The sequence below is a fragment of the Dipteris shenzhenensis genome, chromosome 9 (assembly GCF_047967505.1).
Source record: "Dipteris shenzhenensis isolate YYH24624 ecotype China chromosome 9, Dip_SZ_1.0, whole genome shotgun sequence".
Lineage (NCBI taxonomy): Eukaryota > Viridiplantae > Streptophyta > Polypodiopsida > Gleicheniales > Dipteridaceae > Dipteris > Dipteris shenzhenensis.
Genome location: NC_141604.1, coordinates 49,660,609 through 49,676,385, shown reverse-complemented (window position 1 = coordinate 49,676,385; position 15,777 = coordinate 49,660,609). Strand labels below are relative to the sequence as shown.

At 44.0% G+C, this 15,777-nt stretch overlaps 1 protein-coding gene across 4 annotated transcripts; it reads right to left on the bottom strand.

The window, feature by feature from the left end:
• Positions 1 to 3,864: 3,864 nt before the first annotated feature.
• LOC147898780 (LYR motif protein) lies at positions 3,865 to 12,493 on the bottom strand. Of its 4 annotated transcripts, none has more exons than XR_015541575.1 (3): positions 11,120 to 12,493; positions 10,705 to 10,868; positions 3,865 to 3,918 (listed from the first exon to the last, which is right to left on the bottom strand). XR_015541575.1 is itself a non-coding variant. In XM_087379610.1 (2 exons), the coding sequence occupies exons 1-2, from the start codon at positions 12,273 to 12,275 to the stop codon at positions 10,759 to 10,761; spliced, it is 1,266 nt and encodes a 421-aa protein (XP_087235736.1). In that variant the 5' UTR covers positions 12,276 to 12,493; the 3' UTR covers positions 8,800 to 10,758. The 4 variants fall into 4 exon arrangements, 1 of the variants encoding a protein (XP_087235736.1); XR_015541574.1 differs by lacking the exon at positions 3,865 to 3,918 and adding an exon at positions 8,068 to 8,612 and having other exon boundaries at positions 10,699 to 10,868; XR_015541573.1 differs by lacking the exon at positions 3,865 to 3,918 and adding an exon at positions 8,069 to 8,612.
• Between the last annotated feature and the right edge of the window lie 3,284 nt (positions 12,494 to 15,777).

Below are 15,777 nucleotides of genomic sequence, written 5' to 3'. Positions count from 1 at the left end.
TCCTTTTGAATTTTCCAACTCTGAAAGCCAAAAGTGGTATGAAAACCAGCATCATCTAGCTGACCCATTGAAATAAGACTCTTGGTCAACTTAGGCACATGTCTCACATGTTTCAAAATAAATGCAGACCCATTTGCAAAAGAAAACTTTATGTCACCTACTTCCACTATGTCGCATGCATAGTCATTTCCAAGATGCACACAACCTGTCTTTCCACTGTCATAAGTGGAGAACCATTCCCTATGGGGAGTAACATGGAATGAAGCACCAGAATCCAAAATCCAATCCTGGGAATATGCATCATCTGAAGTGGTAAGCAACTCTGCAGATAAACTAGACATGAAGAGAACGTCATTGTCACTATCATGTGTGACTGCATTGATCTCCTCGATCTTCACTTTTCCTTTGTCCTCTCTTAGACTCTTTTCCTTCTTATTTGCACCCCAATTTGCATTCTTTTTCTTATCCTTTTGCTCTCTCCTCGATCTTCACTTTTCCTTTGTCCTCCCTTAGACTCTCTTCCTGCTTATTTGCACCCCAATTTGCATTCTTTTTCTTATCCTTTCGCTCTCTTTTCAGCTTGTAGCAATCCTTTTTCATATGGCCCTTCTTGCCACAGTAGTAACACTCAATGTTCCGTGCCCTAGATTTGCTACGAGACTTCCCTTTTTCTTGGTACTTCTCCCTGAACTGTGATCTGTCCCTTTGCACATTTAAGGCTGCATCCTGCTTGTTGCCGTCCATAGACTTCCGTCTAATCTCCTCGGCCAAGAAGCTACCCACAACATCATCAAATTTCAGTACTCCACCAGATCCACCAGATGCAGAGTTATTGATAGCTGTACGAAAGGTATCCCATGAGGATGGCAATGAACATAAGAGAAATACTGCCTTACTCTCCATATCAAATTTCATCTTCTAAGCCTGAAGCTGGCTGAAAATAATATTGAATTCATTCAAGTGAGAAGCAATGGAGACCCCTTCCTTCATCTGCAGCTCAAACAACCTCTTCATGAGGTAAACTTTATTAGAGGCAATTTCCTTTTCATAAGTGGCACATAGTTTTTTCCACAAATCTTCTGTAGTCTGCTCATTTACTACTATGAAATAAACTGACTCTACAAGATGAAGTCTAATAGTAGATTTTCCTAACGCATCTAACTCATTCTAATCATCCTCAAACATATTTGCAAGCTTAGCTTCAATCCCTGCCAAGGGTTTAATCTGCTTCTTTTGAATAAGCACATCCCTTATTTGTTCTTTCCACAAAGAAAAGTTTGTCCATTCAAACTTTTTAATGCTAAAAAACTCCTTTTCAGACATGGAAGAAGATGCCATGATGCAAATGAAGCAAAAATCCCAAATGCTAGTGCCTACAAGAGAGAATCACACCAAATACCAGGTGCACCCAAATGTGTATGCCACAATAGAGTGAAATATCACCAAAACTCATGTCTCAAAGCATCTGACTCATGTGCATATACTATGCATCCATATGAGCAAATCTGGCCCAAAAGAAAATGCCAACTGCAATGGCAATCCAAAATACCAATAAGTGCCAAATGACTCAAGCATAAACACCGTCCACTAGCATATGCATTAATAATATCTCATCCAAGAGAGCATAGCACTATCAGTGCATCACCTGCAATGTGTCAAAGCTGTCCCTCAGCATAAAATAGCATCCATGTGCAAAGCGTCCATAAAAATAGCATCCCACAAGGCAATTTGGACCTATCAGCGCATCCAATAAGGACCGCAATGCATCCAAATGGCCTATAAATCATCCACTGCAACCCAATGCACACCACGAACACTGCTCAAATTGCAACCAGAGTGATCTGCATAAGGTATGCTCAAGAAATCATAGTCCCACGGTAATGACCGCTACTGAAAATAGAACCTAAGATGCCTCAAAACATGGGCGTCATTGCAGAATCGAACTCAGCAAGAAAATCTGAAAATATCTCTCTTCTGCCAGAACTCCAAAATCCCAACCGATGAGTGAGAAATGGGAGTCAACACTTATCCACTGCCATGTGGCATAAATCTAAGGTTTCAAAACCTTACAATGAAAAATGCATAACACAGAGATGAAATCGAATACACAGAGATCTATAACTCTGAAAATCCTCCACTGAATCGCGTAAGAACTGACAAGTAGGGATTTTTGGGCGTCCGGAACGCAATGGAACAGACGGTTTTGAAAACCATGGTCTCAATCACTAGGTCCAACACACGGACTGAAAAACGTTTTTGGAAATAGAGCTATTTGTAAACTCCACCGGAGTGTGAATGATGAGCAACAAAGAAGTTTTAGGACCTCTTGAGTCCACCAGAACTGACAGATCTGCAAATGGTTACTTCAAACTTGAGTTCCAACACCCGGGCAGAAAAACGCAGAAACAGAACAGTGAGTCAGAAATCCAATGAAATGATCCCAGATTCAAGAATGAAGATGTTTCCAAGTTCTTGAAGTGAAGTGGATACCAAAAGCAAGCAATAGTTGCCTCTACAAGTCAATACGGAGTCTCTGTCATCGAACGGAACAGGGAAAAGCTCAAAAAATGACTTTCTTTGAAAACACTTAACAGGCTCTCAAAACCACTTCGCAAAACCAAAGTGACTTTTCCAAAGGTTCCTTCAAGGTCTCTACATACTCGGATGCAAGTAAAGTCACCCACAAAGCTTCCCACAGAGCTTCTCCTTCCTCCCACAGAGCTGTTGAGCTTCTAAGCATTCACGCACGCTCAGCTAGATCACCCGGGCTCTAATACCAGTTGAGAGTGCTCTCAACGGAAGCAAGAACAGAAGAGGGAGAGAGAGAGACAGAGAGCCACACAAGTTTTTGTGGGTGCAGAATCACCCTAATCTTCTTTTTCATTCATTTATATATGTGTTTGAGTATTGTACATAACCGAGGTAAAGGCACAGTGACCTTTAACCCCCACATTGAAGTGTGGAAGGTTCTAGAAGGGATTGCCGCTACATGGTTTACGTAACAACATGAGCCCGTTAAGCATCATTGGCGGAGTTTACATCATGAGTTCATGCAGAATTTTGCACATGCCAACATAACCCAAACAACACTCCAACAGCTAAAAGATTTGGAACAAAACACTAGTGGATGAGCCAATAGCAAAGTTCATTGTAAAGCTAAATCAGATTTTGCTAAGGCCCCCGACCCATCAATGTCCGAAAAGATGAAGTTGTTCTTCTTCTGCCCGAGACTCAAGTATGATATTCCTCACAGTATAAGAGACTAGGGGCCAAAGACCTTTGACGAAGCAGTTCAAATCACTCTAAGGATAGAATCGTATGACAATGGTAGGCAATTCTACATCACATGGACACAACGAATGACGGAAGCGTGTAGTGGACACAGTGGTGCCAATGGATGTAGATGTGCAAAAAGTGGCTAGGCAATTTCAGCCATGCAGGTTTGGTCATGATAATAAAACTTAACTTCCAGAGCCTGATAAGAAAGGACACCCAAGGTGTTCCAATTGCAACAAGTAGGGGCACGTAGCAAAGCATTGTAAGAATCCAAGAGATGCGATGAGGAGTAAAGTACAAAATGTGCAAGTCACAGAAGCTGCCTCTCTTGTCGAACTATCGGGAAACGTCTAGGTGATTGGTTGTTAGGGGCCAACCAGTCGCATTGGCAAGCCTCTACATCACATACAAGATAGGTTTGTGTTCCATTGCCTCACGTAGATGACCTGCTTGATCAATTAGGATCTTCCAAGTTCTTTACTTCACTTGATTTGGCAACAGGGTATTAGCAAATCCCTACGAGATGTGGAGAAGACGATGTTTAGGACACCCATAGGGTTGTACCAGTTCGAGGTGATGTCGTTCGTCCTTTTCGATGCTGCAAGTATTTTCTAGAGGATGGTGAATAATTTGTTCAGTGATCTGATACAAAAGAGGGTATTAGTAGTATACATTGACAACATTTTGATCCGTACGGCTAGCTCGGAGCAACAAGTAGAAGTATTGGAGGAAGTCCTCAAGCAATAACAAGCCAATAACCTCAAGCTTCAACTCAAGAAGTGTAAGTGAGCATCTCAAAAATTAAAATTTCTAGGTTTCGTCATTTCCCCAACAGGTATTCAAATGGACCCCGAGAAAGTCCAAGCAATCACAAAATATCCTGAACCGCAAACAGTGAAGAAGCTACAACGATTTTTAGGAATGGTTGTTTTCACCACAAGGTTCTTACCCAAAATCGTGAAGGTAACATTCCCACTTCGCCAATTGCTTAAGAAAGAAGAAAAGTTCAAGTGGATAACTCAATGTGTAAGTGCATACAAAAAACTTAAAGAGATGTCATCGATCACCAGTTGCAACCTATCTCTTTCATTAGTCATTTCCTCACAACAGCCAAAAGAAATTATTCGACGACAGAGAAGGAAATGTTGGTTATCATGTGGGCATTCGCGAAGCTACACCCATATTTGCATGGTACCAAAGTGGTGGTACAAACAAATCATCAGCTATTGATCCCGCTGCTCAAGAAGAAACATCCACCTGGCAGAGTCATGCACTGGGTATTGGTGCTCCAAGACTATGTTTTTTATCTTCAATACACACTAGGGAAGTAAAACACAATAGTTGATGCTTTGTCACGAAGCCCAGTCATCCAAAATGTTCAACATAGCCATCCATTCGACCTAGAGCTAGAGTTACACCTCTCATCTTCCACAGTCATTTCAGATGAAAATGTCCAACCTTTAGACATGTCTGTCAATAAAAAGACCCTAAAGTCCAACAAATAATCACTCAATTGCATCAAGTCCAATCCCATCCAGACCAAATGAAATATCAACCCAAAATAATTTGTTGTACTTTCTAGATTTTAATAAAGAACCCCGTCTGTATGTCCCTAAACAGTTACAAGCACATTTCATAGAATATTTGCGTGCTAGATTTTAATAAAGAACCCCGCATTGAAGTCAGTAAGCCATTTGAGTTAGTAGCTTGGGATGTAGTCAATCCATTCGCGAAGTCATTGCAAGGAAACAAATACATTACAATTTTAACTGAATATCTAACCATGTGGTGTGAAGCAACTGCAGTTGCAAATATTTCAGCAAACACGATCGCAAAGTTTCAGATGGAGAACGTGAAAGATCACATTTCCTGCCCTACAACAATTCTGTCCGACCAGGGTTCAAATTTTAAATCCTAGGTATCCTAGGTGATCTAATTGCTCGCAAGGTATTGAGGATGTCGTATACCAAGAAGGAGACTTTATGTCAATCTACTATCCAAATCACAAGAAGGGTCTCTAAGAGTTTCGTGCATCAGAGGATCGGCCCCTACGACGTGGTGCAGCAGCTTCGCAAATACACCTACAAATTATGGCATCTCGCTAATGGACGGACAACTTACACATACGTTTGCCGAATCAACACTTCGTTGTTTCGAGTTGAACGGGGAAGGTGTGACGTAGCACTACGTGGCCGTGCTGTGACATGGCGATGTGACGTGGTGCCACGTGGTCATGCACTTGTAAACGACAGAGGAAATTTTCTTGTCTGTGAGACACGACTAATAGAGAACGCATGCTCGAGTTTTTCACAATATGCAACATTCTCAATCTGCAACTACAAATCTGTGTACTCACTGACACGAAAACGACAAATTGATTTGGACTATCCACGTCTTTCGACCCGATGGACTGCCTTCAAACACACCCACCTCACAAGCCAACTTTTGCCTTTCGAGCCTTCGATCCTTCTAACATTCTTTCGCCAATGCCTACTAAAGTTCACCACTCAACAATCAATTAAAGACTCCCAAGCCAACACAGGGATTACAATAACCAAAACCCAACACAATGCACTTAAAAGAAACACTCGAACTAATTAACGTCAACTTTCTACTCACTACTCTCTGACGAGCCTCGTGGCTCAAGACAAACTACAATGGATGGCACCCGCCTGATGCAGACTTGAGGATGAAACTCCATACGCATGACCAGACTTGATTTGAAGAGAGAGATCATGAGAAAGGACAACGCAAGACAGAGTGGGACATCAGATAGGTCCTATTACAGGCCGAGTTGGACTACCTACCTGGGCTTCATCTCACAAACTTTCGCCCGAGTCCCGACCCCTCGCAACTACGTTAAGACCTCGTAGGATGTGAAAGTTGACCCTTCCAACTAGCCACAAACATCCATCTTCGTCTGCTGGTTGGACTTACCAATCACAAGGTCCCATTTGTGTCCCATCAAACATTGTAGAAAGCCTCAATCAAAATGTCCAACTATGGCACTAATTGTTGATGTAGAATCGAAACCCAAGGTGATCTTGGCTAATCTCAACGTGTCTTGCAAGCCGAAGGCGAACAGAGTCACACATAACCATAGAATCGAAAAAACCCATAACTTCTCATTGGTAACTAGGATCGGAGTGATCCAAAAGCAAAAATGTGCTACACATCATCCTCTACAAGCTGTTAGCATCCAATCCCATCAATTTACAACTAGAACTTCAAATAGAGACCATGAAACCCCTCACCATCAATGCTATTAACAAGCCATCCCTCTAGTGGCTCATGTGAACTGGCTCGTTCAATCAAGCCAAGACCCCTTCATGTAATTACATGATCACCAAACACATCACCTCAATAGGCAAGAAATTACCCCTAGAGTACAGGAGCATCACCTCAATAGGCAAGAAATTACCCCTAGAGTACAAGAGCATCATCGTATATCTTTAGATAGGGGACATTATGGCTCAAGTTTATTTCTCATACTTGTTTTGGTCAGTGTAGACTTATTAACCGGTGTTTGTGCATAGGTTAATTTATTCTAAGCATAGGTCAATTATTACCACCTATGTTTGAGGGACTTTAGTAGTTAGTTTTAAGATATAAATTCCACATTAATGGGAATGAAAAAGGCACCCATCTTCCCTTGGAAGTTCCATGAAAGAATGAACCCTTGAACTTCTATTCCACACCCGTGAGCCATATCATTAAGCTATAAAGCACTATAGTATTCCTGTTGGAAACAATACAATTTCCCCTCCCCAATAACAAGCCCCTCCCTATTTAATGCCCCCTCCATTATTCCCTCTTCCCCTTAATTGGCATGTCTCCCCTCCCCCCCTTAATCCCATTCCCTTTAAGTGACACTCCTCCCCCCTCTTCTCTAATCTAGAACTAATAGTCCCCCAACTAAATGAATTTTTCATTCAAAGGGGGCATATACAAAGATAGGATGGGCGTGGCCCTACAAGGGCTTTCCAAACTTACACAAGAGATTGTAGATATGTCAATTGAGACTTGTGTGGCACCTATGGGGGTGAATGGCCAATCAAAGGGCACCAATAGTACCTCTCAGGCACAACATTATTGAGTCCTTTATCTTCAAGTCCTCCCCCACAAACATTATTATAAAGCTTAGTTCATCCTAACCTCTGTGTGAGGCAAAATAGGGTAAGATAAATTTTGTTAATACTTGCTTCAGTAGGCTCCATGTGCACTTTCGCACGAGGCATGCCAAAATCTTGTGAAAGTCGCAAGAAAACACACCATCCAATTTTAGCAAAGCAAATATGTAACTCAAATGACAAAATTGCTAAACCACATGCAAAAACTTCTTGATTACTTAAACTTCCAAGCAATTTTGAAGACACTATTTGTCCAACTTCAAAAAGTTGGCCAACTCAACACTAAGCGACACAAGGATTCTCATGGCAATTGAGATCAGTCACACCCTTTCAACATTTGGTAATTGATCCTCTAATAACCCAACAATTACCATCAAGCAAGTTTCACTATTAGATATAACTAGAATATGTCACTTAACAAAACATATTCTAGGGCAATCTTTGTGTCTGCTTTTATTGATGCAGTTAGATAAAAAGTTTATGGATATTTACTCTTGGAGCCCTACTCAAAATGACTGAAAAATCCACTTGCATTAGTTGCATGATTACAGTTACGATAACGGAGTTCAAGAGATCACTAAGATATCCAACGGCGACCATCAACAAAAGCATCCAAAAAAGTGCGAATTTTACTACATCTACTTAACTATCGTACACGAGATGTGTGTTTCTGATTGCCAAAGAGTTCATGCACCACCTCGTGTCCTTGAACCTTTATTTGTGAGAAATTGTCCTCTTAAACAAGCTTGTTATTTTGGAGATCTCTTGTCGTGCATTTGATTAATATTTCCCCTATATCATTAAGGTACCTGTTCACAGCAATAATTTCTCCCCTATTTTGTTTAATATTCTGAAACAATAACTGATTTCTGTAATCGCTCAGATAGTTCTCCAGATAGGAACAGTCTTCACTAAATTCTGATGTACCATGTTCCAGAGACAAGTCCATGCAGAGCATACAACCTCTACGCCCTTCCTCAAAATTGAATACTACTGTTTAATCAGCACATAGGAAACATAACAAAAACCCTTCCCATTGGTAGCCCTAAGACATTTTTTACAAGACCACCTTTGTGAAGAGAGGTTCTAACTCAGAAACCTGACATACAAATTATACTATACTAGATTCAACCTCTCTTTCAAAACTTTCGCAAAAGTCTTTAGAGATCAAATTTGGACAACGTACTTCCACATAATATGACTAATCTGAAACATCCACATCAATAAACCAAAACCAAAGTCAAAATGTCATTTTCCATGCATTTATCAGTTAAAAAAATGCCATTAAACTAATATATATGGCAAATTATTCACAGCCGCACAGAGAGAGAGAGAGAGAGAGAGAGAGAGAGAGCCAACAAACAGATTCCAAACTTAGTTTGCCAGACCTCAGATGCGGACAAGAAGACAATTGCAGATACAGACAGTACAGGATACAAGCATTCTAAGAAATACTGCAACAATAGACAGGCAGAGCAAGGCTCAATAATCACGACTGCTGTGAGAGCAGAATCTTGCATGTCTTAATGCGTTAAGTAAAAGAAGAAAGAGCAGGCTGATCTAGTCTGATGAAAGTAAAGCCAAAAATTACCCCCAGATGAGGAAAACAACACTAGTATACAAGATTATAAGCAGGCAGCAAGGCCAAACAATCAGGACTGCAGATGTCTTCAGGGGTAAAATCCATTCATTATACATTTAGCTGTTGCCTAGGCTGTATATTGGCATGAGGACTTCAGCTATGGGCAATCACTGATCATTCCCTGGATTGTGGTTAATGGCCATAGGCATGGCAGGCTGGCAAGCTAGTTCACTGCCTCCCTTGTACCCAAGGAATGGGAAAATGTCTACTTGACTAGGGCCCATGCCATGAACCTTATCTATGACCTCTATGTGCTCAGGGCATGAGCTTGAGGCACTCTATAATTGGGCGGGGAGTTTCAAATGGTGCTTATTGTGAATTGTTCCCAAATGTTTGGTTCAAAAAAGATGATTGTGGTTAGTTGACTCGGATAGGGACGCGGCTTATTCTGCAACTGAAACTGTCCTCTCCTCCTGCTGGAGGAGCCACAGGTCTTTCTATGCCTCCAGTGATTGCAGAGGGAACATGCACAAGGGTCCTTTATACAGGTAAGGGGCTGGTCTGTCCCTAACCCCCTGAAAAGGCTGACCAAGAACTCTAACTGGTCAATCCAGTCTGAAACAGGTCGGCCCTGCCGACCCCTCTTCCTTCAGCGCTCTGCCAACCTACTGTCTCAGGCTGACGTTATAAACACCCTAACCCAGCTGTGGCCATTGCTGGGCTCTACACCAGCGCCAGTTCTGCTGACCCTAAAGCCTACCCACCCTTTAAGGCTAAGCCTCACAACATGGCTGTTTGTCATGCTGCCCACATGGCAGCCCATGTGGATTTCTCTATTATCCTAGATCCCATGGCGAGGACATGTAAGATCAGCTGTGTGATCACACAAATAAGGATCGTGCCGACAGGGGGTTGTAATGTAACATCAACCTTCAATCCAAATGGCAAGGAGCACCATCCATATCACACCTATGCACATTATACTCTGGTTCCTCATTCTGTATTTTACATGCTTGAGGGTTGATATAAATCAGTGACTGTCATGAGATTAAAACTGCCCTATGTGTTGTGATTTAAGAGAATGTTCCTGGATTCATCTGGATATATGTGGCATTCCCACTATTTCCAAATTTTATAGGCTGACTTGGACCTTTACTTACTATGCATATAGGGATGTATACCCTCATGAGCGAGGGCTTGTTAGTGTGACCTGAAATGTTTATCTCAAGCTGCTCAGAAGGTTGAATTATTGATAAAGCTAAAAGGTTTTGTGTATGATGTATCAACAAAGAGCCTACAAATCTTTCGTAGGGTATACAAAAGACCAGACCTTGATAAAAGACATTACTACCTTGCAAATAAAACTGAGACTCGTAGCTCACCTGTGCTTACAATATTGCAATAAAGAGATACTCCAAATTTCTGGCTAAATAATATTCTAGACTACTTCAAAGGAGAGACAGGCCTCAAAACTAGTGGAGTAAGGAAATTTAAAGAATTTCTTTAGCGATGCAAGCTTCAAACGGCAATGACATGAATGCTTACAGGCATTATAATCTACAAAGGCTAACTGAAAATGATTTCGTTTCAATGACAGAAAATATCACTCATCTGAGTTCGCCTAGATACAGGTCAACAAATGAATTCAAATTCCTCTGCACCTAGAACTAGAGCAGATATGCAACAATAACGCTATATACTGGTTTTCACCTTCACCTGCATGAGGGTGGCTGACGTGAAACCATAAATTTCCAACTCTACCAGGCTTGATCAAAGATGTCTACTCTTCTGCCCATTAAACAGTCGCCAATCCTGGCGCCTCCTCCGCAAACGATGCTGCATTTTCAAGTCACTTAAAGCTGTAGGATCAGCCACATGATCTGCCAGGGTCAAAAAACAACCGAAGTTGTCGTTAGGTAACCTCATACATTCATTAATCAAAGTGCAGAAGATAGGATGATGTCTGAACCAGAGTAGACTTCTATATCGTATGGGAGTGTAGGGAGGGAAGGCACGTTGGCAGCATAAGAGTCCTTAGTATCTCTCAGCCTCTCCATTGTCTACTCTCTACAGTAGTTGATTTTAAGCGTAGCTCAAACAGTCATTGATTAGCTCAAGTGTAATTGCTCACCTTCTTCTAACATTTCGGGGTCTGCAATATTTTGGGGTTGAGCACTCGACATTACTGCTTTAGGGACGCTGTCTCTCCATGGACTTAAATGCAGCTGCTCCTTTTCCTCTTCGTCCTGTTCATCAGGGAAGCCATCTTCCCCATAACCAAGCTCTACGTCACCTCTATAACCAGGTTCACTCCCATATCCGGATTCGAGGCTCTGAGTTTCAGCAGCAAACCAGGCATGATATAAATCTATGCCATCGCGTCTGAGCGATAAGCCTTCGCCACTCGAAGAAAAATCTGGTTCCCAGCTAATCCCATTGCCTTCTCCGAAAAAGAACAGCTCCCCACTCGAGTCTGTTCCCGGCATTGGAATATCAGAGCACGTAGCGTATGCAGCGGAAGCACCCACAGTGGGTGGATCAGAGGCATACATTCGAGCTCCCTGCCCAGCTCTTCTGGAGTCACTACTCCTACCAGACCCAGAGCGGGAGGATCCGGCCTTACGCCGTCTCTTACTCGCACGTGCACCCTCTCTCCATCGCCACAGTCCCCTTGCAAGAGCTCGGGATAGCTGTTTGTGCCTCTTGCTCCAGCTACTAAGACTGGGAGAAGGAATCTTCATAGATCTTGACACCTTATCACAGTCGCTAGAATTCGATGTGCCCTTACGATTATTAGCAGTCTCCTCTGCGAGACGCTCGCAGACTTTGCTTACTTGAAGCATGTCCAGAGTTGGTCCAGATTCTCCAATCATTTCCAAATCTTGTGCATGTCTACTAGGATCCCAGGCCTGACAGTCTAATCGAACTACAAAATCCGGTTGAGAAGCGCAAGACCAGCGGGAGCGCTCGTTACCGAGGCCTCTGCCCATAAAGTGCTTGAAGGAGCATTTGACAAGGCAATGCTCTAAGCCGAGGGGCAATGGGGCGGCTCCAGCTGCGATGCCGTCAAGATCGGAGGAGATAGGACGAAATCGGCATTCAAGAGGCTCTGGGAGGGAATTATCATCGTCGCGAGGGGAGGAAAGATCGACGGGGAGAGGGGGGGGAAGAGGAGAGGAAGGGATGGAAGCAGGGGAAGGGGAGACGAAAGGGTTCCAGGAATTGAGTTGAAGGGTGCAAGCGTCGAGGTTACGGGAGCTATAATGGGAGATGGCACCGCGAGACATGTTGAGGGAGGAGGGAGGTCAGGGGAACGCCATAGCCAAAGCTTAGAAACGGGCAGAGTCTGAGCTAGGGCTCCGCCATAGCCAGGGGCTCAGCAGCAAGCTTCCATCTCGCTACAGATTGAAGAAACTGAGAATTACAGAGCAGTTTTATATCCCTTTGCAGAAGAGAAAGAGAGAGACACAAAAGAAGAGATGAATTTTTTACCAAAAGAAGAGAGAGAGAGTAGGAGAGGTGAATGACACACGAGAAATCAGAGCAAGGTGACACATAGTCCTAAGCAGAAATCTTGGCGCACAAAATTCGCTAGAGGTGGAAAAGGCATCCAGACTGCTCGCTCTTCGCGCCAAAGAGTCTAAAAGAAAAGGCTGGCAAGAGGCATTCGATCACATGCGAAATACACCTAGAGGAAGTCATGTCGGAGTTGGAATGGTTGGCACGACGTGGGGTCTACCTCTTCTTCACAGGCCGCGTCCCATCATTGGATGAATTGAAGCAGTTTCTCACGTATGAATATGATCTATCACAAGATGCTTACTCTGCTAAATTCTTGGGAAAAGGGTTTTTCCTCATCAGATGAGGATGTGCATAAAACCGCTTTTAGAAGCAGATTTGGACATTATGAGTTTTTGGTAATGCCCTTTGGACTTACCAATGCTCCAACTACATTCTCCATCGACGAGTTCTTGTTTCATGATTGCCCTGTATGGATCGAGTTTTCGAGCCTTCCTCAGTGGCTGGGTGACTCAATGGAAAAGATGGCAACTATGCTAGGTAGAGTGCTTCTTATTCCACCTTCAACAAGAGCCCCCTTTGGAAGAAAAAGGATATGGATCCTCTGGGATAGGGCGCAGCCAATGCCCCATTTCATCGAAGCATAGCTCTTGGGTAGCCTTAAGCTCCCCATCTAGGTTAAGTTCGGGTTCTTACCAGATGCTTGTTTTGTCTACAGGAAATGTTAACATCCACAAAGTACAGTCACCGAATGCAGGGTAATCAGTGATTAGAGGTGATCAGGCCGCATGATCTACTTCAACAGACAAGCTTAGGGAGTTTGACCCCCAAATACCCCAAGGCCAGTGATTGCAAGCAATGTGCACATGGAAGGAGTATAGCTCAAACTCCAAAGTCCAAGGATTCTAGGCACAGGTTGTATGTTCCAGCTAACACCCAAGACCAAAGATTTATGTCCACAGTCTACATCCACGAAAATAGCTACGCCAACGACAATATCCATGAAAGGAGTATAGCCCAAACTCAAGGAGTTTGATCCCCACTCCAACGTTACACCTACTAGGGTCCCCATAGAGCAAGTGAATGCCCCTATTGAGGTACTTCAAACCCTCCGGTGTCCTATTTCAAATGCCAGGGCCCACACTTCTTGAAGGACTGCCCATATACGTACCGCCGTTGCTCCAACCACGACTAACCCCACACCCTTATGTGCGGGGTGTGAGACCAAGCATCTGTTCTAGGACTGTCCCACGAGGAGACCTACCACCCCAATCATCCTGCCAAAGTGTACCAGCCTTAATCTGCTTAGCATCGAGCAAGGCGAGGTGGTCGCAGTGCCCCTATAAGTCATCACGAGGGTACAAGCTAAGGCATTAGGAAAATCAATGAGGAAGCTCACTAGGAAGGGTAAAGGACCCCTATTGCCCGACCCTGAGATTCCCCCACATCCCCTGACCTAGTCCAAGAAGGTCATTTGAGTAGGTGACGGCTCCGACCAGGTGCTCATCCAGGACGGTTCTGATGAGGAGACAGCTACTCTTTCCACCTTGTTTACTTCCAAACAACCTTCCACCCAAGGTGACCCTGAAGTAACCCCAAACCTAGAGGTAAACAATCTAGTGCAGGCTCAAGGTGCAGGCTCAAGGCCTAGCACCCTCGCCCTCCTATAAGGAGACCTATCCTGACCCGGTCTTAGAAAAGCAATACATAAAGGATGCCCAAAACTTGGTACGGGATTACCAAGAGAAGTTCGAGCATCGACTAAAGGCCAGTAGAGGGTCAGATACTATTCATCTGGGCCACCTGATGGGTTACCGAGGGGCAAAATCGCTCAAGGTGTCGAAGAGGGTGGAGGAAGAGGAACACCTCAACTTCGAGCAGCCAGAAGCTCCGGATCTGATGCAGAAGATGTTCCAAGAAGACCCAGTGTTGCAGAACCTCCAGGAGGAAGGAGACCTATATGGCTTCAAGGACATGTTATCCATGGAAGAAGAAGCTTCACAAGAGCCCTGCGACAGTGTCGGGCTAGCTGCCTTCCTATCGATAGAGGTGAAAATGCCGAACGCTTCCTTGCTTATAGGAAATCCCATCCTATGGTGCGATCTATCCAACTGGATGAACCGACCGCTCTTACCTCCAGTCCCTGCCACACCAATCATCACTAGAAAAGGGGCAGAACTTACCTAAGGTTCCCATCAACAAGCTAGGCTAGTACTTCGAGGGTGATGACACGAACGCCGCTATCCCCATAGTCTATCAAAACTAAAAGGTTGAAGCCATTCTGGATGGGGGGAGGGAGTGTGTGTGTCTGCACCAAGGAATGCTGGGTGAAATGGGGAAAACCCGCACTTGAACAAACCTGTCTAGTAGTAAAGTTAGCCGATGGGGGATCGGCCAAACCCCTAGGAGTGCTTACTAGCATACCCCGTCAGGTTCATAGTCATGGACTTCACTCGACAGTCGGGATATGAAGCTATCCTAGGTAGACCCTTCTTGCGAATGTCCGGACTCGTGCATGACTGGTGTAATGATAACATCTACTTGCGGCACGAGGAGCAAACCATGAGAGTGGACTTGCACACCTACAAGTCCCACCCATTATCAGGACACATCTTTGCTGCAGAATCTGACACCACCGTCCGAACCACCTCTGTAAAGCTATTCCAACCCTGTGACAAGGAAGAGGATGGATGACTTCTGGTATGCCCCTCTCCCCAAGTCAGAATTCTCGCAGAACTGGATGCACATCTTAGCCAATATAGATGTCCCAGAAAGAGTAGGGTTTCACATCACCACCACAGAGTTTGAGGGTCTAACCACGGTGGTTCCCCTAAGAATGTTTAACATGCTCAAACCCCAAGAGGGAAGCAAGGGAACCATAAGGGTAAAATTAGATCTTCACTGGCTATCCTACGTAGGCGCCATGACTGCTGAGTTCTCCTCCAATTGGGAAAAGAGGGCGAGTAAGGTAACCTCCCCCGTTGGCTCTATAAGCGCAATGGAAGAGCCCCCTTCAGGTCTCAAACCCTCTGTACTCAAAGGCATGACTAAGGCAAGCAAGGCTGAGGTCAAAAGGACCACTGCTTCGGTAGAAATAGAGGAGGAAACTGAAGAGAAAGAGGAGCTACGGCAGGTACCAGTCCATTACAAGGCCTACACAACTCAGGATCGTAAGATCTTATACCATCATGCCAAAAGGTCTCGGGAAGATGGATGTTCTCAAGGGTATGATGGGCTAGCCCCGATCAAGGAGGTAAACTAGCCCCGAAA